At 41.3% G+C, this 24,642-nt stretch overlaps 2 protein-coding genes and 1 long non-coding RNA gene across 3 annotated transcripts in view; all 3 read right to left on the bottom strand.

Moving 5' to 3' along the window:
* Positions 1 to 11,619, bottom strand: part of LOC116053175 — a 34,696-nt gene extending 23,077 nt beyond the window's left edge. The window contains exon 1 of the mRNA XM_031304141.2: positions 10,892 to 11,619. Coding sequence (XP_031160001.1) covers positions 10,892 to 11,596 — 705 coding nt within the window. The 5' untranslated portion in view covers positions 11,597 to 11,619. The remainder of the gene's footprint in view (positions 1 to 10,891) is intronic.
* Positions 235 to 1,581, bottom strand: LOC116053179. Its single transcript, XR_004105767.2, has 2 exons — positions 1,405 to 1,581; positions 235 to 520 (listed from the first exon to the last, which is right to left on the bottom strand). It is a non-coding gene; the product is annotated as an uncharacterized LOC116053179 (long non-coding RNA).
* Positions 11,620 to 21,145: 9,526 nt separating the features above from the next.
* LOC118493552 lies at positions 21,146 to 23,845 on the bottom strand. The gene is made up of 2 exons (XM_035993798.1): positions 23,049 to 23,845; positions 21,146 to 22,065 (listed from the first exon to the last, which is right to left on the bottom strand). The coding sequence occupies exons 1-2, from the start codon at positions 23,748 to 23,750 to the stop codon at positions 21,826 to 21,828; spliced, it is 942 nt and encodes a 313-aa protein (XP_035849691.1). The 5' UTR covers positions 23,751 to 23,845; the 3' UTR covers positions 21,146 to 21,825.
* Between the last annotated feature and the right edge of the window lie 797 nt (positions 23,846 to 24,642).

Genomic DNA, 24,642 nt, shown 5'->3' with positions numbered 1-24,642 from the left:
CTTGGTGGTACACCCATGGGTGAACAGACAAACACCACTGGTTTACTTTGATACGGAAGAGAACTTAAAAACGCCATGATTCTCAGGCAGGTCTCGGATTTATAATGAGCGTCTTTTTTCTGTGATTTCTTAGAAGATTTATGGACGTTTATTTACGTCGGAGATAACGATTATACTCAAAGTCACATTGAAGTCTTTACTCTTTTATATGAAAAAAAGGGCATTCAAAATTACGATGACATATTACAAATGTAAAATCGGAGTGTACAAAATAAATAGCCTAAATCTGTCATTTAAATGTAGCGGAAAAAATTGAATTGAGAAATGTAGGCTACAATTCAGATCAGTATTTGTCGTTGATAAGTTTGTACGACGTACAGCTCGGAAGCTCACTGCATTGTAACTATTTTTAAAATGCATTTATTTAATGTCCGGGAATGTTTTCTTTATTTTATTTTCTATTTCTAATAGGCGCGCCTGGCAGGCCCAGCGTCAGCGTCAGGCCTGGATAGGCCCGGGCCTACCCAATCAGAAAAGGGTGCACCCCCCCACCCCTAATTCCATTTCTGGACCATCAGTGTGGGCGGGGATGACCTTTGACAAAATGTTTGGAAAGTGCTTGTCCGTGCTGCGCTCTCTGTCCGGTTTTGTGGTGAAATTAAACGAATTGTGCACGAAGAAAGTGAGGATTTGGTCCTCTTAAATGGAGCTAAAGCAGCAGGGAAACACCTCCTGTTCTGTTCTATAGATGTTCTGACAGACCAAACCAAGATATAAATATGGTCGCTGACAGACTTCCATTGACATCTTGCTGAGAGACTGTTTCCTGGGAGGAAAGGCCAAAGTCATCAATGAAGAGTTTACTGTCACTGAGCTGACAGATTGGTTGGATTACATCATCTCCATTATCAACTCCAAACCACGCCACGTGCACCTTGATGGAGGATGACAGCGTCACGGTAAGATAAACGCTACTTCTACGCCCGCCGTGGCCGTTGGATGATAATAAATATGCTGCATCATTAATAATGACACTATGTTGCCTTAGCATGTAGACTAGTTCATGGTGTTCTGCTTCTGTGCGGTGGTGTGAGATTGAGTTGTTAAGGTGTCGCTGTCTTTGTTCTCTGTATGTTTTATTATAGGAGAGTTTATCACAGCCAGGTATGTCGAGGCTGCGGCTATCGAGGGCCTCAGTACATTTATTTATAATAGCAGGACGATCATGGGAAATGTAGACTTTGAAAAACATAACAAGAAGAACTATAGGCTCCGTTTTTTTCACAGTCCCAAATGTGTTTTTTTTATTTTATGGTTTATATCGGCTAGCACTTTTAGCCAAAATGTGCTCAGTAAATAAGTGACTTGACAAATAACTTTATAGAAACAGAGTTAACTCTAAACCTAGTTTGTATATTTACCTCCTCAGCATGGTCTGATTTTAATAGTGTGCAAAAAGGCCTTTTTCTGACAGGCCTGTGGGCCCTGATAGCAGATACCTGCAGCCTCTGCGCTGAAACGTGAATAAATCTAATCTCCGAATCATTTCACATTTAAGAAGAGAAAAAAGGAGAAAAAAGAGAAGGAAGTTGTAGAGGATTAGTGGAGAAGGCGAGGATGTGAAACACGTTTTTTGGTGTTTGGCTTCACCCAGGCAACAGGAAACCTGTTTTCTCTTTTGATCGAAGTTATGTGATGATATATTATATTAAATATAATGCTATGACAAGTGTTGTAATTTAGTTTTTCACCTCTCTCCAACAATGAATGCGTTGATCAGCAGATTAACGGTTGTGTGCACGTGCTGCCAGTGTCTCTTTCACGCGCAGCCTACAGCTCATCTGTAGGTTTGTAAAGTAGGCTAAGTGTAAAAGTAGCCTAAATATCTCCAAGTTTATTCCTTCTTGCAGTTATTCATGTTGCCAATTTTATATTCCAACGTCTTTGGAGGAAATTAGGCGTAACTACCTCGAGACACACACACACACACACACACACACACACACACACACACACACACACACACACACGAAAAACCCTTTTTTATTTATTTGCCTGGAACTCTAATTGTGATAACCCCCCACCAAACCACTACTAATACCACACACACACTGAATTGCAAATACCATTTGACTATCGTGTGTGTGTGTGTGTGTGTGTGTGTGTGTGTGTGTGTGTGTGTGTGTGTGTGTGTGTGTGTGTGTCATTGTCATCGTGCCATTGGCTCTTTTACCTCGCATGTTTTTTTTCACCGTTCATTAAAGTGGCCGTTTCATAACACTTTTGCATTCCACCTCAGTTGTAGACGCACACGAGTTGAACACGCTTCCCTTTCAACATCTTTTTTTTTTTTTTTTTTTTACATTTTACAGCTTTTCTTGGCATCTTGCCCAGGCTGCTGCTGTGAGTCATCACCTCTCCCCCTTCCCTCCATGAAGTCGCCACTGCACACATACTGTCAGTGTCGGATCATTTCCGTTAAATAGTTACTGCAGAGTTGGTGTGTGAATGGATGTGAAAAGGTTGATTTTTTTTTTTTTTTTTAAAGATCACATCAATCGTGTTTTGTTTTTCCTTAAAGGAGTTGTGCTATCTTTTTTTCCCTTTTTTTTAATAAAGAATTATTATTTCTCATGTGAAGGAAAGCTCTGCTTTTAGATCAAAATAATGCACATTTGCATAACAGCAAGTGTTATATCCTCATAGCCTCTCGAGGTGTGTGCACAAGTGAGCACGTTTTGCGTATATGACCAAGAGTTTTCTTTCCATAGCCTCTGTGGACAAATGACTGCAGAAGCAGAGCCAAATAATAACAATGTTCAGATGATAGTTCTATTGAGCCTTAAGCCCCTTGGGGACAATAAAGTATATCTTATTTTACTTTAGCCAGTGGCAGACTCCTGTCCTGCCACTGGCTCAGCCCGCGTAACTGCAGCTGCATTCCAGAATAAACATAACTGAGGCCACTCACTCAGTTTGGAGAAAACACACACAAAGGAGTAGTGGAGGACATGCTTCTCCTCCTGTCCCCTGTAGTCTCGCATTGCCAGACCTATTGCCCCAGTGCTAGTGAGTGTTTTTTAGCCTACAGGTGTAGGTGGTTATCTGGAGTACACACAGAAACACACTCACAGAAGTAGTGAAGGAGTGTGCTGCCTGCTTCTCCTAGAGCCTACGGCCCCGGGCGGTTTATCTGACTACACAGATGTCTGTCTGGATTATTAAAGACTTTTCAGCCCCATCACCATGCTTACATATGTTTTTCACTCCTAAATCAAGATAAAACAGGGCCAAAGGGATTCATTGTCTACTGCTCAAATAAAAGATGTAAATATTCTGAGCCTCAGTAAAAAAAATAGTGAAATGCAAAGTTGATATTTTAGCAACAGTTTATAGAATGCATCAGGCCACACCGTGACCAAGCAACATCTGGCATTAACATCTGTCCTGATCACGGGCGTAGCACAAAATTCTGGGCCCTGTAGAAAGGCATTTTCTATGGGCCCCTCCCCACATCCACAGCTATTCATTCTAGCATATTTTGGGCCCTCCTCACATGAGGGCCCTGGTACTCAGTCCCTTTTTCTCCCCCAGTCCGACGCCCCTGGTCCTGATGGTCCGATCACAAGTGGACAGCTCTAAGTATGTGTGTTCACACCTGGCATTAGAATGTCTCCACCTGTGTCTTGAGTGACCATTTATGATCAGATCCACTTCCCATACTTGCTCTATATGCAAAGAAACACAAGTCACATGGCAGACCATGTTCAGCAGAGTTAACTACTCATCAAAAAGTTCCCACAATGCATGGATTTGAGAAAGAAGTGCACCAAACGGGTGAGGATTTCTTAAACGAAGCTAAAGTAAAACGGCAGGAATCCCCCAAAATATAATTGAATTCCTTAGGGTCACTGCTAATCACACAAAGGCATGTGTCATAACCACCGCGCCATCACCACCCCACCTTCATGTTTATCCATCAACTAGGGCTGCACAATATGAGGAAAATATCTGATTGCGATTATTCTGACTGCGATTTGATTCACGAAATTGGAGGGAATGATCATTTTTGTCTCATTATTCTCATTTTCATTGAAAAATATTAAAATTAAATAATTTGTTTGCGAGGATCTGTACCAAATAAAGATTTATTTTTTTTTATATATATAATTTTTTTTAAGATAATTGTTTTGGGGGGATTTCCCTTTATTCGATAGTGTCAGTGGATAGACAGGAAAAGTGGGAGAGAGATGGGGATGACACGCAGCAAATTGCAATTTTGATAAGATTGGGATTAATTGTGCAGCCCTACCATCTACTATATCTTTTTCATTCATATGTTATTCACGTCTCCTCCTCACACGGGACACAAACATCTAGCCGGACTCCTCACAACACACACACACACACACACACACACACACACACACACACACACACACACACACACACACAGCCACACACACAGCCGTCGGGTTGGTGTGTCAGGGACTTAAGACTTAAGACGCTAGAACAACATCCAGCTGGAACCGTTATTTTGTGTGATTGAAGGCAAGGTCCGCGCTTTCGTCAATCATGTCTTTGTAGTCCTTGGTCGGTTTCCAAACATCACCGAGCAACCAGCTCGGTGATGTCTCTCCAAAACAGCTGTCAGACAGTTTGGAGAGACTGTAAACGTAAACGGGTCTCCTAAAATCACGGTCGAACATTCTCCACATTCAGGGAATAAAGAGAAGATAATAAATGCCAAGACCGGTGGAAGCCTTGCCATTTTGAGTTAGACACAGTTAGACAGTGTGAGCCAGAGAGAGGTAAGATAATAAACTTATCTGACACCTGACACCAGCTTCATACACAACCAATGAGAGTTGGTTGTCACATTCAGGTTTCTAGCAGTCTGGGTGGGGGATTACCACAGAGTTGTCAATTGTTATAGTCAGGACCTGGGTAGGAGAGCCCTTACATGTATGTGTTTGTAAACATGTATCAATAAGTGAAGCAGCAAACTGTCTTCTTTTGTCAGGGAAACTGGTGTTTACATTGCAAAAGCAAGTGTGAAATGAAAACAAATGTACCTATGTACTTAGGTAAATATCTACTAAAATGAAGTGTAAACAGAGCTGTGTAACACTGCAACATTATTAATCAATAAATGGAAATAGGTCAAGTGAAAGTTATATATATTTTTTTGAATTGTCACAACAGCTCACAAATCTTCGCACATTGCTGCATTTCACCTAGCAGGTATGAAAGTGTATTAGTCATGTTTAAAAAAAATGTTGTAATGTGTCTCAGATATCTTGGTATAGACATATGGTACCACATATGTCTGTCCTCCTGGTGACCAAGCGTCTTGCTAGTGTTGTGTGGCTGAGGCTGTAAGTTGCTGCTCTGCTCTAAGCTTTTTCCTCTCGCTTTTTTTTCTCTCTGACAAGCTTTTGCCTTGCAGGTGCAGCTGTGGCTGAGTTTAGTTTGTCGTTCCTGTCTGCTTTGAGGTCTTTTCAAGCTCTGATCTTTTATTATCTTAATCAGCGATGGCCTGCTTGGTGTGGGTGTGGTAACTCTGAGACGTGACTGTAAAAAGAAGTGAAACCTCTGGCTTTAGTTTGGTCAGGTTAAGCTGGAGAAAACACCAGATGACGGGGAGTGGGCCTGTGGGTTAGTCTCTCTTGGAAATTATTTAAATGGGACAGACTGGAGCATGTTATTAGAAAAGCCTCTCAGTAATTGTGCTAGAATGTCAAAGTTCAAGACAGCACAGCACCAGGCCTCACCAACATGCTATGTGTCATTGGAGCTGTGATGATGAGGAAGTGTAGCTGGGCCCAGGCTGACTGTTGCATCAGCTGTGGCTTCTCTTCTTAAATATCCCGGCTCTATTCAACAGAACCAGGACATTCTGAAAATATGGTCTGAGAAACTTACAGTAGCCTAGGCCTATGGCCAAAGTTGCACTTCCTGTTTTTATCTCATTTGTAAAAGTGCAGAGTTTTAGATATAAGGAAATGAGCATCATCAGTGGAGCAATATTGATGCAATGTGCTCTGGTGGTTTAATGTATGGGCCCACTCGGTTGGTGTTATTACACTTGTTTGTAAGGTAATTAAAGTAACTTTACAGTTCTATTGTCTCTTGTCACTCTTCGTGTGTGTGTGTCTCTTTTTAAGTAGTCTGGATCGATGAAAGTTCATTTTGGGCGATGTGTGTTGCCGTAGTCTAACTAACTTATATTTGGGAAACAACATCAAACTTTAAGCTAGCAAGCTACACACTGAAAATGTGTGGAATGTTTGGGTGGTGAAGTCAGACCTTACTCCTCAGCGCTGTGGAGATAGAGCTGCCAATGTGAGACTACTGTTCTCTTGAACCACTGTATGGTGAGTGTATTCCATTTCAACCCACTGTGGCGACCGTGATTAACCTTGAACCACACCTCTCTCTTTCTTTCTCTCTCTCTCTCTCTCTCTCTGTCTCTCTCTCTCTCTCTGTCTGCCTGCCTCCTCCCCGCCTGTCTTGTCTGTGTGTGATCTGATCAAAAAACACCCATTAGGCCTAGGCTACTGTTCAAAGTCAGACCAGGACTGCTTTCCAGCCACTCAGAGTAAACATTGCACAAAACAAACCTACTCGGGGCCCTCAACCATGAATTTAAATATCTATTAGAGTATCTCTTTACTGTTGGTCATGCAGAGACAGATCCTGACTCAGTGACCACAGTCAGGTCAGAGAAAGGACGACAGAGGAAATAGTCTGTTACTGTCACTGCACCGCCGGTGACACAGAGATGCACTTCCTCTTGAAATGTGACAAATAAAATCAGAGAGGAATACTTTAAGAAATTTGATTTGTTAATTCCAAACTTTACAGAGATAAGTGTCCAAGAACAGAATTTATTAGGAGAGGGACATGGAGCATACTTAGCTGCACAATGTGTGTGTGTGTGTGTGTGTGTGTGTGTGTGTGTGTGTGTGTGTGTTTCCTGTAGCTACTATTTAAAGAGAACAACTTGGAACTTAACCTCAAAACACATAAACTGTACATGAAAGCTGGTTAAAAAAGCACAACAGTGACTCTACTTCCTGATTACAGTCAGGACGGCTGCTGAAGTCATTCAGCAGCACAAAGGACTCCCATCACTCAACACATGAACAGTTTGAACTCCTCCTGTCGGGGAAAGATACAGGTCCATTAGAGCACCGACCACAAGACTGATCAACAGTTATTACCCTGAAGCCATCACCACACTGAAATCAAAGATCTTATAGACACAGCTGTGAAATAAGATTTTTTTTCTTGCAGTTATCTTTTATTTTATTTTCAAATGTTGCAAATACACAACAACTTTTTAACCTTTTAACCTTTTTACTCTTTAAACATTTTAACGTGTAGGATTCATAGGATTCCTGCACCTGTTTAGATATGGAACTCTTTTTTTAAATGGAACAGGTGTGTGTGTGTGTGTGTGTGTGTGTGTGTGTGTGTGTGTGTGTGTGTGTGTGTGTGTGTGCCTTATCATTTACTGCTTAATTATATAAACAATTTATGCAATGAGTATAGATCCTATGCTTAATTGTTTCTGGTTTTTAAATGTTAATAGTGTGTTTTTTGTTAATTGGGGTTTCATTTACTCAAGCAGAATATGCATTTTGTTTATCAAATTGTGAGAAATAACAGGCAAATGCATAGATTTCTGTCAAATATGGAAACACAGACTCATTGTCTTTACTGTATGCCGACCGATCATGCTTGCTGTCCCATTGCTGTATTTCTATTAAATACCTTACTGCAGAGTTGGTGTGTGAAAGGATGTGAAAAGGTTGATTTTCAATCGTGTTTTGTTTTTCCTTAAAGGTGCAGTAGGTAAGACTTATAAAACTAACTTTCTGTCATATTTGCTGAAACTGACCCTATGTTCCAGTAGAACTACATGAAGCAGGTCATTTAAAAATAAAAGTCTTTTGTTTTCCCCGGGAAGAGAACTCTGCTCCAGCTGTGTTTTTTGACTCACCCATCCACCCCGACCTCTTAAATATATCTATCTATCAATCTATCGATAGACCGATAGATAGAGTAGCTAAATATATGTGTGGTTCATGCAAACTGCCTGAATATTAGGGGCTACAGTTATATAAAGCTGTGTGGTGACCACTGCTCCTCAGATAAACCAATACTACCTTTTTAAGGTCTTGATAGAAAGACCTCATTTTAAATGTCAGACACGACTGCATGAAAACAGGTTCATCCTTAGGTCCACTGATGTAGGCTAGGCACTGTTGCATTTAGTTTTATGCATATGGTTTTTATGATTTCCCTTTTCTCGTTTTATAATTAGGAAAGGATAATATTTTGTATGTTATTTATTACGGTGTCTTTGGTGTACCGCTGTACCAGCTTGTTGCCTTTTGTTTTAGGTAGATTGCTGGAGGGGAGAGGCCTTTTCCTCATTACCAGGGAGACTCCTGTCCTGCCACTGGCTCAGCCCGCGTAACTGCAGCTGCATTCCAGAATAAACATAACTGAGGCCACTCACTTAGTTTGGAGAAAACACACACAAAGGAGTAGTGGATGACATGCTTCTCCTCCTGTCCCCTGTAGTCTCGCATTGCCAGACCTATTGCCCCAGTGCTAGTGAGTGTTTTTTAGCCTACAGGTGTAGGTGGTTATCTGGCGCACACACAGAAACACACTCGCAGAAGTAGTGAAGGAGCCTGCCTGCTTCTCCTAGAGCCTACGGCCCCGGGCGGTTTATCTGACTACACAGATGTCTGTCTACTGCTCAAATAAGTAGACAATGACCAAATTCTGGGCCCTGTAGAAAGGCATTTTCTATGGGCCCCTCCCCACATCCACAGCTATTCATTCTAGCATATTTTGGGCCCTCCTCACATGAGGGCCCTGGTACTCAGTCCCCTTTACCCCCCCAGTCCGACGCCCCTGGTCCTGATGGTCCGATCACAAGTGGACAGCTCTAAGTACGTGTGTTCACACCTGGCATTAGAATGTGTCTCCACCTGTGTCTTGAGTGACCATTTGTGATCAGATCCACTTCCCATACTTGCTCTATATGCAAAGAAACACAAGTGACATGGCAGACCATGTTCAGCAGAGTTAACTACTCATCAAAAATTTCCCACAATGCATGGATTTGAGGAAGAAGTGCACCAAACGGGTGAGGATTTGGCGGTCTTAAATTAAGCTACAGTAAAACAGCAGGAATCCCCCAAAATATAATTGAATTCCTTTGGGTCACTGCTAATCTTCCATTGGCAACATGCAATGTATGGAGACTGTTTTCTGTGATGAAAATGCAAACTATTTGACTTTACTGTCACTGAGCGGGCAAATTCATTTGAAATCATCTCAAAGTCTGATGGAGATACAGGAACGTTGATCAAATTATGTGCAGGTGTCACCAGCATAATACAGATTAATATGTTACAGAATATTAAAATTAAACTAAAGATGGAAACCTTTAAGTGTTTGGTGCATTTGGTGTCATGTCAACAGCCCAGAATAAACATTATGTAAAATATACACGCTAGGACTTTTTTGCATTACCAGATGAAAAAAGAGATCTTTTGAAATAACAAAATTTAAGTTTCTGGGTTCAGCTTTATTGTGATTATACACAAAATCACACAAGAAATACATTTGTAGCTACACACAGACATTCTACAGACAAAGGCTAAAATATTTTATATCAGGAGAACAGACATAGATGATATGTGGAAAACACAGTGGCTAGTGTCGGGTGGTCAGTTAGAGATTAATAAAGAATAAATTATACACAGGTATTATTTTAAAAACATGGGACTCATGGATGACAATTGTTATCGGAGATGTTAAAAAAGAAGCAGGTAGTTTTTGTCATTTCCTGTGTGATTGTTCTTTTGTTTCTTCTTTTTGGAAACAAGTAATTAGAAGTATTGGAAAGTAGCTAAACCATCATCATGAACCAGAAGCTGCAGCTGTGTGCTGGGTGATATGGCAAAAATCTTCTATCCCGAGGTCAGTTCATATTTCAATAACGACATATCATGTTTAATAAATACAATGAGGATTTTATAAATAAATAGTCTATATGGATTACAATGGATACTGTGTGTGTGTGCGTGCAAACGTAGGTTAAAATTATAGAGAACATGTTCCAGCTATAAAGTGTTAACATGCACGCACACAAATATTGTGATGTAAAAGCAAAACCATGGATCTGAGAAATTAGTTAGTAAATGGGCTTGTTATAAATCTACCGAGACCAAGATACATCGATATATTAATCCCAATTTTGATTTCAGTGAAAGACGATAACTTATCAGTTTCCAATTGTTTGCGCTACATGGCAAGAAAATACAGGACAGGGAACTCAATTGAACCTTAAACTTGGATATCTTTAGACCTTGGACTCTGCTTGAGCATTATTTGACGGGGAGTACCCGTTGGCTTGAGGAGGAGGAGAAGGAGGAGGAGGAGGAGGAGGAGGAGGAGGCACATCTGAATATTGATGTCTGCAGGGTCCAGATGAGGAGCAGCGGGACTTCAACCACCAGCCAAGCAGAAAGAATGAAGGGGCCACAATCACAAACATCACTGCTGCTGTTAAGATAACATCAGCCCAAGTTTCTTCTTTCTCTTCTGTCACGTTCTGTGTCGGCTACAATCGGGAGAATGAGATGAAAGAAGATCTAGGTTAGACTTCAGTTTCAGATGCATTGTTGCGTTATATCAAAATATGCATAGAGGGGGAACAAGAGAAAAAGAAAACAGAGGAATTAAATGCCGACGCTGTAGGACACCATAATGACACAGAAAGTTGACAGGTGACCAACGTCACAAGACTAATAATTACAAGATAATGCATGTGAGTTATTAAAAAAAAAAGGTGGTTACTCACACATATGCCTGCGGCTGCAGTCGGCGGGGTGCGGGTGGTCTGGTCCGGGATCTTCTCTCTGATCTTCAGCCTCACAGCTGAGAGACCTTCCCTCGGTCGCGTTTCGTCTTCATCTTGGACGTAGATGAAGAAATCCCCTTGGTCGTCGGGCTTAACGTCCTGCAGCGTCACCGTCAAGTCTCCGCTCAACTTCCAACCTGGCGACACCGATAATCTATCCTCAAACCCTGTCCCATGTCTCATCTCCCCGGAGGAGAGGTCCAGCTCCAACACAAGCTCTCCGTTTCTTTCCATCCTAAACTCCCCCCGTTTCCCTACAGTGAAGTGGTGGAACTCAAGTCTCCCCGGCTCTCCCTCTGACACCAGAGCCTCGGAGGCTGGGACAACGTGCAGGGATGTCCGCGTCTCGGAGTCGGGGCCGCAGGTTAACACGTACAGTCCGTTGTCGTTCATGTTTGTCTGGTTTAAGCTGACACACTCGTTTGGACTCAGTCTGTCTTCGTAACCCTGCTCCGGTTTCCAAACTCCATCCCACCGAGCTACCGGCCGTTCGCTGCCGTCTTTAAGCCACACCAGTGTGGCTCTGCTAGTCTTACACTTCTCGGTTTCTTGAAATGTAACTTTGTCTCCCAGAATATTATCAATAGCTAATATAAAACTAGGCAACAGAGCTATACAGAGAAGGACCGATAGACGCTCTTCCATTGTGTGTCTATCCCTGTTCGTCCTTGAAGCAACTGAGTCAAATGTCCGGCATCCCAGCGGAGGTGTTGTTATAGTGCTGCTGCCAATAATGCTCTCTCTGCTGTTTGCTTAAGCAGAAATATGTGCTCACAAAAGTGTTGCCATTCATAAATAAATTACGTGACACACATTAGGTAACTTTACACTCAGGTCGAGAGGAGAGGGGTGTGTTTGTGTCCAAATGATTCACCACCCTGTCAGATAAACTCACTCATTAATCCCCAATGTATGTTCCCAATGTTCATTATATAGAAGTGGATGTTGTTAATGTTATCACTGTCAGTGTTCAGATTGCTAAATGTATCTTCCATCCATTACTTTACGTTTAGTTAGGCCTACTTTTAGCTAACCATTTCAGCAGCTTAGGCAATACTTTTGGATAACTTTTGGTTAACTATTTCAACTGTTGAGCCATTACTTGCAGTTTTATTTCTACAATGTATTCGTTACTTTGGAAAATGAATTAAAAAAGATGAAGTGCTCGTTTGATGCAAATAAACTAACACTGAACTTAAGTAAAACAAAATGTATAATTTTTGGGAATTGTGTAACAAATGTACACAAAACATATGATAAATGACATTGAAATAGAAAAAGTAAAATAACTTACATTTCTGGGAGTAATAATCAATGAAAAATGATGTTGGAAGCCACATATACATCATATTCAAGCCCAAATATCCAAATCAATTGCAATACTGTATAAAACCAAATACCACCATCATAAATCAACGCTCATTGTACACGTTGTATTGCTCCTTCATACTGCCATTCATTACTCACTGTTTGGAAGTGTGGGGAAACACTTACAAAACAAACACTGAACCCATATTCATCCTTCAGAAGAGAGCCTTAAGAATTGTAGAGCACCAACTAATCCACTTTACATCAAACTAAAAGCACTAACATTCAGAGATATTGTTGACTTTAAAACGGCACAAATCATGTACAAAGTAAATAATCAACAGCTATAAACAGTATCCAAGGGTTGTTTCAAATGAGAGAGAGCAAACATCACTTAAAGTGCCCATATTGTGCTTTTTGGCTTTTCCCCTTTCCTTTATCGTGTTATACATCTTTTTTGTGCACGTTATAAGTTTACAAAGTGAAAAAGTCCAAAGTCCACCCCAAAGGGACTTACCATCTCCAACTGAAAACACTGTTCACAAACTGCTCCAAACAGCTCTATTGTAGTCCAGCCAGGCCCGTATTAAGACAATGTGGTGCCCCTGGGCACTATACCTCAAAGCCTCAAATGATACATTTGTGGGTACTTGTGGACCAACTCAACTCTGAAAGGGGAGGGGAGTGATAGTGGTCATCCATCCATCCATCTTCTTCCGCTTATCCGGTAACGGGTCGCGGGGGTAGCAGCTCCAGCAGGGGACCCCAAACTTCCCTTTCCCGAGCCACATTAACCAGCTCCGACTGGGGGATCCCGAGGCGTTCCCAGGCCAGGTTGGAGATATAATCCCTCCACCTAGTCCTGGGTCTTCCCCGAGGCCTCCTCCCAGCTGGACGTGCCTGGAACACCTCCCTAGGGAGGCACCCAGGGGCATCCTTACCAGATGCCCGAACCACCTCAACTGGCTCCTTTCGACGCGAAGGAGCAGCGGCTCTACTCCGAGCTCCTCACGGATGACTGAGCTTCTCACCCTATCTCTAAGGGAGACGCCAGCCACCCTCCTGAGGAAACCCATTTCGGCCGCTTGTACCCTGGATCTCGTTCTTTCGGTCATGACCCAGCCTTCATGACCATAGGTGACGGTAGGAACGAAAACTGACCGGTAGATTGAGAGCTTTGCCTTCTGGCTCAGCTCTCTTTTCGTCACAACGGTGCGATAAATTGAGTGTAATACCGCACCTGCTGCGCCGATTCTCCGACCAATCTCCCGCTCCATTGTCCCCTCACTCGCGAACAATACCCCAAGGTACTTGAACTCCTTCACTTGGGGTAAAGACTCATCCCCTATGGCTCCGTGGCAAACCCGGCCACCAGGCGCTCGCTGACGAGCCCTCCATCTGGGCCTGGCTCCAGATGGGGGCCTCGGGCTTCCTCCGGGCAGGGTCACTCCATCTCTACCTCGTTTTTTCATAAGGTTTTTGGTTTTTTTTAGTGGTCATGTAATATTGATTTATTTATAATTTATTATTATTATTGTGAAATTAGTGTTCATAAACGAGTAATGTATGGTCTTTCAACAATTTCAAGTGAATAATATAACAATTTACGGAAAATATTGCTAAAGCTTGTGTCATGTGGTGCCCCCCCACTGGTTGTGAATGGTTGGTGCCCCTGGGCACTGGCCCAAGTACCCTTATGGATAATCCGGGCATGAGTCCAGCCTTTACTTCCGTGACAAACCATGAACCACGAACGTGCGTCACTTTGTAACACACGTTATAATGCTCGCCTAGCTGCTAGCATGGCACGCCCTCATACTCTGCTTCTGACTGGCTAGTAGTCCTTACCTAGCTACTGTCAGGGCACACCCTCATACTCTGCTTCTGACTGGCTAGTAGTCCTTACCTAGCTACTGCGCATGTGCGACTCCCAACAAAGATAGAACAGAAGTGTGATGTCTCACTCTGTAGCTAAAACAGAGAGCTCAACACACAGGGTGAAAAGAGGAGCTGCAGCAATGTGTAGTACAACAAAAATGTTTTTTTGAAAATTAAACCACATAAACCTATCCTGATATAACCTCTAAATACAATTATGAACCTGAAAATGAGCATAATATGAGCACTGTAAGAGGAACTTTTGTATTTCAAAAGAAACTTATAAGAACAAATAAATATCACTGCATCACAACCAAAGGAGTTAATTTATTGAACAGCTGCAGTGAAGAGATGAAATCAACAATCAGCAATTTTAAGAGACTATTTAAAATGAATATATTGAATGGATAGGAAAAGGACTTAAGGTGATAGTATTGTCACCACTGTATGGTTCCTGGGCTTATACTGTATACTAAGTCTAGTCTGGATGGGTTATTATTTGGTTTGATGTAGATAGAAGGAAACAAAGTAGATGGAAAAGAAAATTGTGTATGTGTGTCTATGTGTATGCATGTGCTTATGTGTGTGTATATAGGTAGATATTCGGCACATGTATGTGTATGTAAACATGTATAAATAAGTCAAGCATCAAATTGTCTTGTATTTAACTAAAGTATAAAAATAGAAAAAGGGGGTATCAGAATTTTTTTTTTTTTAACTTCTTCCTACTCCTTTTTGAACATGGGAGTTTCTTATTTGAATCGCTTACAATCATTTTGGAAGATTGTGCTGAGATATACATGTTCTTATGTATCTGTTATTATTTTATATAACACTGGCACATTTACAGAAATGTTGATTAATGTGTGTTGTCCTTTATAGAATAAAGAATAAATTTTGAACGTCTCTCAATCTTCAATGTAAAGGGAGTTGGTGTTTACATTGCAAAAGCAAGTGTGAAATGAAAACAATGTACCTATGTTCTTATTAATTAAAGATCTACTAGAATAAAGTGTAAACAGAGCTGTGTAACACTGCAACATTATTTTAATCAATGAATGAAAATGGGTCAAGTTAAACTTATATACTCTATAGGAATTGTCACAACAGCTCACAAATCTTCACACATTGCTGCATTTCACCTAGCAGGTATGAAAGTGTATTAGTCATGTTTAAAAAAAAAATCTTTGCAGTGTTGTAATGTGTATGTGTCTCGGATCTCTTGGTATAGACATATTGGTACCGCATATGTCTGTCCTCCTGGTGACAAAGCTAGTGTTGTGTGGCTGAGGCTGTAAGTTGCTGCTCTGCTCTAAGCTTTTTCCTCTCACTTTTTTCTCTCTGACAAGCTTTTTCCTTGCAGGTGCAGCTGTGGCTGAGTTTAGTTTGTCGTTCCTGTCTGCTTTGAGGTCTTTTCAAGCTCTGATCTTTTATTATTATCTTAATCAGTGATGGCGTGGCACTGTCAACCCAGTGTTGTTCTGTGGGTTAGTCTCTCTTGGAAATTATTCAAATAGGACAGACTGGAGCATGTTATTAGAAAAGCCTCTCAGTAATTGTGCTAGAATGTCAAAGTTCAAGACAGCACAGCAACAAAGCACCAGGCCTCACCAACATGCTATGTGTTACTGGAGCTGTGATGATGAGGAAGTGTAGCTGGGCCCAGGCTGACTGTTGCATCAGCTGTGGCTTCTCTTCTTAAATGTCCCGCCTCTATTCAACAGAACCAGGACATTCTGAAAATATGGTCTGACAGACTTACATACTAGTATGGCTAAAGTTGCACTTCGTGTTTTCATCTCATTTGTAAAAGTGCAGAGTTTTAGATATAAGGAAATGAGCATCATCAGTGGAGCAATATTGATGCAAGGTGCTCTGGTGGTTTAATGTATGGGCCCACTTGGTTGGTGTTATTACACTTGTTTGTAAGGTAATTAAAGTAACTTTACGGTTCTATTGTCTCTTGTCACTCTTCCCGTGTGTGTGTGTGTGTGTGTGTGTGTGTGTGTGTCTTTTAAGTAGTCTGGATCGATGAAAGTTCATTTTGGGCGATATGTGTTGCCGTTGTCTAACTCCGTTCCCTTTGGGAAACAACAACAAACTTTAAGCTAGTAAACTACACGTTGAAAATGTGTGGCATGTTTGGGTGGTGAAGTCAGACCTTACTCCACAGCGCTGTGGAGATAGAGCTGCCAATGTGAGACTACTGTTGTCTTGAAGCACTGTGTGATGTGTGCATTTTCATTTCAACTGTGGCAACCGTGATTAACACTGAACCGCAACATCCTGTGGTGTGTGTGTGTGTGGCTGTGGCATGTGTTTCCTGTACTATGTAAGGACACCTACTTGACCTCAAAATACATCAACTGTACATAAAAGAGGATAGACTGAAGAGAGCATCTAGTTTTAGGTTCTTGGGCACTCACATTCCATCTCACATGGAAAATAAACACAAACTCACTGGTTAAAAAAGGGGGGGAAAGATACAGGTCCATCAGAGCACCGACCACAAGACTGATCAACAGTTATTACCCTGAAGCCATCACCACACTGAACTCTGCACTGAAGTCAAAGATCTTATAGACACAGCTGTGCAATGATTTTTTTTTTCTTGCAATTATCTTTTATTTTATTTTCAAATGTTGCAATACACAACTTTTAACATGTGTAGGATTCCTCTAGTCTCAATGTAGGATTCCTGCACCGCTTTAGATATGGAACTTTTTTTTAAATGGAACAGACTTGAGCATATATTTAGAAGGGGTGTGTGTGTGTGTCCGTGTCCGTGTGTGTGTGTGTGTGTGTGTGTGTGTGTGTGTGTGTGTGTGTCCGTGAGTGTGTCCGTGTCCATGTGTACGTGTGCGCGCCTTATCATTTACTGCATAATTATATTTATAAACAGTTAATGTAATGAGTATAGACCCTATGCTTGTTTCTGGTCTAAAACACTTACACTGTGGAATGTTGATAAAATTATAAGATGTGGTCTTCTTTAGTTTTCAAGCTTAAGCAACAGGATACGCTCATCAGTCTCTTCCCCTCAGTTGTGGGCAGCAGCATGGGAGCAATAATGTCAACACGCTACTCACACACTTCTTTTCAGGTAATCCTACCCAGGTTGCTGTTTTCTTTGTGTGTGTGTGGTGAGTCATCACCTCCCCCCCTTCCCCCCACTGAACACATACTGTCAGTATATGTCCTTTTTAAAAGTTACAGCAGAGTGGGTGGATGAAATTATGTCCAGGTTGATTTTGACAGATCATATCAATTGTTTGTTTTTTTTTCCTGGAAGGAGCTACGCTATTTTTTTTTCCTTTTATAATAAATAGTCTTTATATATTTTGGGAAGGAATGATTTTTAAAGTTCTGCTTTTGGATCAAAATAATTAACATTTTCATAACAGCAAGTGTTTTATCCTCATAGCCTCTCGAGGTGTGTGCACAAGTGAGCATGCAGTTGTTTTTTTGTTGTTGCCAGAAATGACTGCAGAATCTGATTTTCAAATCAGAAATCACAATCAGAAAGTGGTTTATTGCCACAGGGTTATGAGGCCTGGGGCCTTGTTAAAGAGACTCTGGACGGGAAGAAACCGTTTTCATGGCGTGAGGTTTTCGTCCTGATGGGCGGGTTTGTGTCTGGGTTGAGAGGGATCGACTACACTTTTTAAACTGCATGTAAACACAGTCAGTGACTGCGCTTACATGCAGTTTAAATAAACTATTATATTCGGGTTAGGGCCATACCCCAATTTCTCAAACATCATGTAAACACCTTACCTCGGTTCTAATCGAAGTTCTAATAACCCGGTTAACAGAGGTAAAGAACTCATTTAGTAACCGAAGTATCCCTGCATGTATAGGCCTACACCTTAATCAGGCTATGATAGTGTTGTCGAACTGACCGAAGAGCCGGTTAATTAACTCGACTCATGACACTGAACCCGGGAGAATCGAGTGCCGTACATCAATGAACTGACTCACTCCTGTTTTTTACCTTATTAGCGCCTCCACTGGAGTGGTGGTAGAATCAATCAGGAAATGGGCTACATCGAGCAGCACGGTCATAGATAGTATATAAGAATGGACCAACAGATCCCGTTGCTCTGGACGGAGACCATTGAAGGATATTAGAAGCACTTTTCGGGTGAGCGCTGAGCGTTACTGCGCAGCCTCCAACTGAGAGAGACGACGTAGATGTGACGTGAGCAACCTGTCTGAAAGTTGTAAGTCTTCTGGTAGCTGTGCCAAGAGAAATCTCAATCATTCCCAATCTTGCAGAGACGGAGAGCGTAGGTATATGTAAGGAGATAACATAGACACAGGCTAATTATTGATCACTAAAATGCAAGTTAACATTAGTAATTAAACTTAAACAGCTAATGTAAGTCGAAACTGCCTGCGAGCTTCTCCTGTACTATACGGTAATTCCTCTACTATGCGACAGTAAGTCGCGTGGTTATGACACAATCGTTAGCCTATTTTTACAAAAACGTCTGCTACGGAGCCATAACGTGAGGTACAAGGTAATGGAGCCTTTTATACATTGTGTTTCTTTAGAAATAAACAATGGACAAAGTCTTTAAAGGCTTCAGATGTAAAGTTATTCACTGTCAAAGTGACGTCAAAATGAATGGCAGTCAATGGAATGCTAACGGCGGGTGAGTGCTTGTTAGCATCAAAATGGCGCCATAGGAGGTTTGAGCTCTGAAGCGAAGCTTACCCCCTTGGATTGGACCCAAGGGGGTAAGCCAACTTCCACACAGCGTAGCTCCTATGGCGCCATTTTGATGCTAACAAGCACTCACCCGCCGTTAGCATTGATTGCCATTTTTTTTGACGTCACTTTGACAGCGAATAACTTTACATCTGAACTGTTTAAAGACCCTATTTGTCCATTGTTTATTTCTAAAGAAACACAACAATGTATAAAAGGCTCCATTACCTTGTACCTCACGTTATGGCTCCGTAGCAGACGTTTTTGTGAAAATAGGCTAACGATTGTGTCATAACCAAGCGACTTACTGTCGCATAATAGAGGAATTACCGTATAGTACAGGAGAAGCTCGCAAGCAGTTTCGACTTACATTAGCTGTTTAAGTTTAATTACTAATGTTAACTAGCATTTAGTCCATTTCTTTCACTGTCTATGGTGAGGATTTGGCCATTTTAAATGAAGCTACAGTAAAACAGCAGGAATCCCCCAAAATATAATTTAATTCCTTAGGGTCACTGCTAATCTTCCATTGGCCGGAAAAGTGCTTCTAACAGACTTCACTGGTCTCCGTCCAGAGCAACGGGATCTGTTGGTCCATTTTTTACTGTCTATGATTGGACCGAAAGAGTTGTTGAAGAGTTGTAGATTGGAGACCGTGCACCAGGCTACTGAACGAGACCGAATGTTACTGTGCAACCGCTCAAGTCTAATGTAATCAAGCAGTGTCTTGGTTCTCGGCAAGTTTGAGTTATTAACTGATCCCAGAAGCCTTTTATTTCTTGATATCACGTACAAATTGATAGTTATCCATCCATCTTCATCCGCTTATGCGGGGTTGGGTCGCGGGGGCAGCAGCTCCAGCAGGGGACCCCTAACTTCCCTTTCCCGAGCCACATCAACCAGCTCCGACTGGGGGATCCCGAGGCGTTCCCAGGCCAGGTTGGAGATATAATCCCTCCACCTAGTCCTGGGTCTTCCCCGAGGTCTCCTCCCAGCTGGACGTGCCTGGAACACCTCCCTAGGGAGGCTCCCAGGGGGCATCCTTACCAGATGTCCAAACCACCTCAACTGGCTTGTTTTGAGTTTGAGTTATCAACCGATCCTAGAAGCCTTTATGTCTTGTGCATCTTAGAATTGTGTTCATCCCCTCCCCCCCCGCGGGCATGCGAACCGGTGACCGAATCTATTAACTCGGTAGGCCAACCAATGCGACCGTCCGGTTGAACTGACTCGCGTAAAAGAGCCGGTTGTCCCATCACTAGGTTATGATCGTGAAATAGTCAAGTTGTGGATGAGATACTGCCCTATCAGCAGAGCAATAACGTAATGCACAATAGACTATAGGGCAGGTGGATTTTTTCTTAAAATATTGTGACTTATTCTCGTAATATTCTGTCTTTTATCTCAAAATAAGATGGGATGAGTTACATTTTGAATGTGCGCAAAGTTTTGAACATGAGCAGAAATCTTCCTGAAACACATCTGAGCTATTACAGTCCAGGGGTTTATTAATTCATTACAATGAATTCATGTAGCATATCATTCACATGAATAAGTGCCACATGCACATTTAAAGAGGTTACTTCATCAACAAAAGAGGAAAAGAGGAGGGAGGAGTAAATCATGCCTAGGCCTACATCTGTGTGGACTCAGCAGAGATAACATTACATGAGAAAAGTTGATCTACAGGAGAATAAATATTTGAAAAATACAGAATGATTAATTATATTCCATTATGTTTTTATATTTTCAATTGTCCCCTGTGGTTTCCTTTACACAAAGCCATTTCCAGCATAAAGTTTTGCAGAAAAAGTTAGAAATTGGTGCATGAAAACTCACCAGAATGCAGGAAATTAAGTGTTTAATGCTCAAATTGTTCTGGAGGGACCCCAAGACCCACCACATGATATGAGTCCCCAAATATGTTTAAATACATCCTATGACTTTGGGTTGCAGGCCAGCTGGTATTAGGTCAAATGTTAGTGCAATGTCACTAGGCTGGCACCCGTTGGGCCACTAATGCACTTCTCTAACCTCTGTGCTACCAACCACACAAGTTGCACCTATTTTTCAGCCCACCCTGTGTTTTCTGTGATTAAAATGCAAACAAATTGACTTTACTGTCACTCAGCTGGCAAATTCATTTTAAAACGTCTAAGGTCATCTCAAGAAATTAGATGGAGATACAGGAATGTTGATGAAATTCTGTGCAGGTGTCACCAGCATAATGCAAATGAATATGTTACAGAATATTAAAACTAAAGATGGAAACATTTAAGTGTTTGGTGGTGCATTGTCAACAGCCGAGAATAAACACATTGGTATGTTAAATATACACGCTAAGACTTTTTTGCATTACCAGACAAAATGTAAGGTTCTGTGTTCAGATTTATTGTCATTATACAACACAAGATCACACAATAAAATACATTTGTAGCTACATAGAAAATGTACAGACAGAGGATAAAATATTTTAAATTAGGAGAACAGACATATGAGAGGATATGTGGAAAACACAGTGGCTATGCAGGGTGGTCAGTTAGAGATGCAGTGGGCAAATTAAAAACAATATAAACATTATTATGAACCAATTCAACTTAAAAAATATTGGACTTATGGCTGACAGTTATTGTTAAAGATGTTAAAAAAGAAGCAGATCATTTTGGCCACCCACTGTTTGATTGTTGTTTTGTTTCTCCTTTTTGAAACAAGTAATTAGAAGTATTGGAAGTATGGTATAAAAAAAAAAGTAAGTGGAGTAGCTAAACCATCACAATAAACCAGAACCTGTAGCTGTGTGTTTAGGGTTGAGTGATATGGCCAAAATCTTCTATCCCAAGTTCATTTCATATGTCAATAATGATATAGCATGTTTTCTGGTCATTTCATGGAATTATTGATGATTGATTGTTTGAGCTAAGGCATGACACTTAAAAATGGAAAATACAATAAGTTAATTGAACCTCTGATGTCTTTAGACCTTGGACTCTTGAGCATTATTTGACTGGGAGCACCCGTTGGCTTGAGGAGGAGGAGGAAGAGGAGGCACCGTAGGCACATCTGAATATCGTCCTCCGCCGGGTCCAGGTCTGGAGCAGTGGGACTTCAACCACCGACCAAGCAGAATAAACAGAATAAGGGCCACAATCACAAACACCCCAGCTGCTATTTTGCCGAAAATTGCCCAATTATCTTGTGGGACGCTCTGTGACGGCTACAAGCGAGAGAATGAGATGAAAGAAGACATAGGTTAGACTTCAGTGTATACAGAATACATTGTTGCGTTATATCAAATGATGCGTGTGATGTGCCACAATGTGTGCATGTTGGTAGAGGTTTGCATGTGTCCTGGCTGCAGTTTTGGAAAGTTACAAAGTACAATAAGTACTGTTTAAATACAATTTTGATGGTACGATATGGCTTTAAAAGTTACTTCGGTTTTTGCACCGCATTTCTATGGGCTGCCAAATTTTATAGTTGGTAGCCTATATTTTGATTATTTAGCTTAGGCTACTTTCCTCAAAATGTTTAGAAAAGTAAAATAAAAAGTTACATTTTAAATCTACATATTAAATATAAATGTTAAATATAAATGTACATGTTAAATCGAAATAAAATGCAATACATAAATGTGCAATTGGGCAACCTTAATTTCCATCCACTAAAAGTGCTGTTTTTACCACTGACAGGCTCCGATTATTATTCTAAGTGTCTGACAACATTATAAGGATGCCTACAGAGATAGACCTTTTTGTTAAAAGGTAAAGTCTTTTTTGTTTAGCCTAATACAAACAGCCCCGAAATCCCTAGCTCCAAACACTCCAGAATAAACAGTAACCTACTTTTTATCATCGTAAATCACTTCATTCAACGTCGACAGACAAAAAATCAAACGATCAGAAGCCATCTTTGTTCGTCATTCCATTGTTCCAACAATCACCATCGATTGAAATAAACTTGAAATAAACACATCATTCATTTGGCGATGGAGATTTTAAAGCTGTTTCTGGTTACACAAAATAAGATTTTTACTCTTTAACAAAAAAGTATTTTTCTGTAGGGATCCTTACTTTAATGTTGTCAGACAATAATAGTCAGTGGCAAAAGAGCACTTTTAGATATTTATTCACAGTAGTCATTACACCAATGCATGGGGGTATAGACCTACGCCTATAGGCTATATGTTGAGGCACTTACTGGCACAATCTGGGGCGCACATGTGATCTGATCCGGGTTTCTTTTGGTGGTGATCTTCACCCTCACAGCAGCAGGTTCTCCCCTCGTTCTCTCTGGTCCATCCGTGTAGCAAACGTACACACCCTCATCCTCCGGCTGAGCTCGACCGAAAGTCAGCGACACATCTCCATTGCTGTACCAATCAGGTGATACAGATACATTTCTTCCCTTAAATCCTGTCCCATATCTGATCTCCCCGGAGGGTTGTTGCTGTTCAAACACAAGCTCTCCGTTTTTTTCCCATCTTATAGGCTTCGCTGGTTTATCTGCAGTATAGGAATGGCACGGGAGTTTGACTTGTTCTCCTTCTGTCGCCGATATGCCGAAGGGAAGAAAAACCTTCAGCTGGATAGTGGTAACAACGCGGCTGCCGCAGGTAAACTCATAGAACCCGTTATCGTTGTAGTTGACACGAGTTAACGTGACAGAAAGCTTTGAACGGTGTTCAATCCGGTCTCTATAACTTTCATGCGGCATCCAAACATCGTCAACAGAAGTTGCCACAGCCAGCGCTCGGTCATCTTTCAGCCGATGAATCAGGATGAGTTTATCGCACTCCTCTCTCGCAGTCAATGTAACGGAGTCTCCCAAATATGCAAATGTGTCTAACCCTACGGCTACTAGAGGGAGCGCAAAGAGAGTGAGCAGCCCTGTCCATGCCATTGCTTCAGTCAGCAGAGAATGGCGTCACACTGCCAGGGAAGTGGCTTTTAAATGGTGGGCGGGATTCTACTACAGTGCAGCCTGTGATTGGTCAAATGCCCTATTCACTCCAGGTTTCTTTCGAGAAGGATGCAAGTGGATTTCCAAATGCGATCAAACTGTTACAAGTGGTGGGAACTTTGTGCAACGTTTAGGTAGGCTATTAAAACCACATAGCACAACACATACAGAGTATGGAGAATCAATGTACATGTTTTATTGTGTGTGTGATCCCATTATTGTTTACAATAGGCCTGTTTTTATTGTTGATAAAGCATTACATTTGCTGTAGCTAAATAAGCTATTCTAATATAGACCTACTGTCTCACTGGATCGGGGTTCAGATTTAAAGAAGGGATATTAGGCTATAAAATGTGGCTCCCCATGCATCCTGAATATCATGCATTGTCGCATCGCTCTTCAAGTCAGGACAGCGCACATCGTTATGTCCTCGTTTCTCTCTCCAAAGACCACACCCAGGGGTTAAACCAGGACAAGTTTAAAGCTATTTCTCTACAGGTTTGAGGCTGAGAACCGTGTCCATGAGAGGAGTGGTGCATGCGCTGTCTGCAACCATTTGTTTAGAATAAACTGCGTGACGCACAAAAGAGGACAGAGCGGTGATTAACTTTACTGAAGTTTAAAATAACTCCGCTTGAGTATTTTATGCTGCTTTATAATTCTACTGATCTCCTTTTCAGGGGGACTTTATGTAGCCTACTTCTGACTGCACTTAGGCTCTTTATTCATTTTTTTTTTTTATTTATTTTTTAATTATAAATGTAATTAAAATTGTATTCATAATTCAGGAAACAGGCTTTAAAAGTGTGTCAGGGCAGCAGCCAACAAAAGG

This window comes from Sander lucioperca, chromosome 17 (assembly GCF_008315115.2).
Source record: "Sander lucioperca isolate FBNREF2018 chromosome 17, SLUC_FBN_1.2, whole genome shotgun sequence".
Classification (NCBI taxonomy): Eukaryota; Metazoa; Chordata; class Actinopteri; order Perciformes; family Percidae; genus Sander; species Sander lucioperca.
The sequence above is the reverse complement of the archived record's forward strand: the minus strand, read 5'-3'. Positions and strand labels throughout refer to the sequence as shown.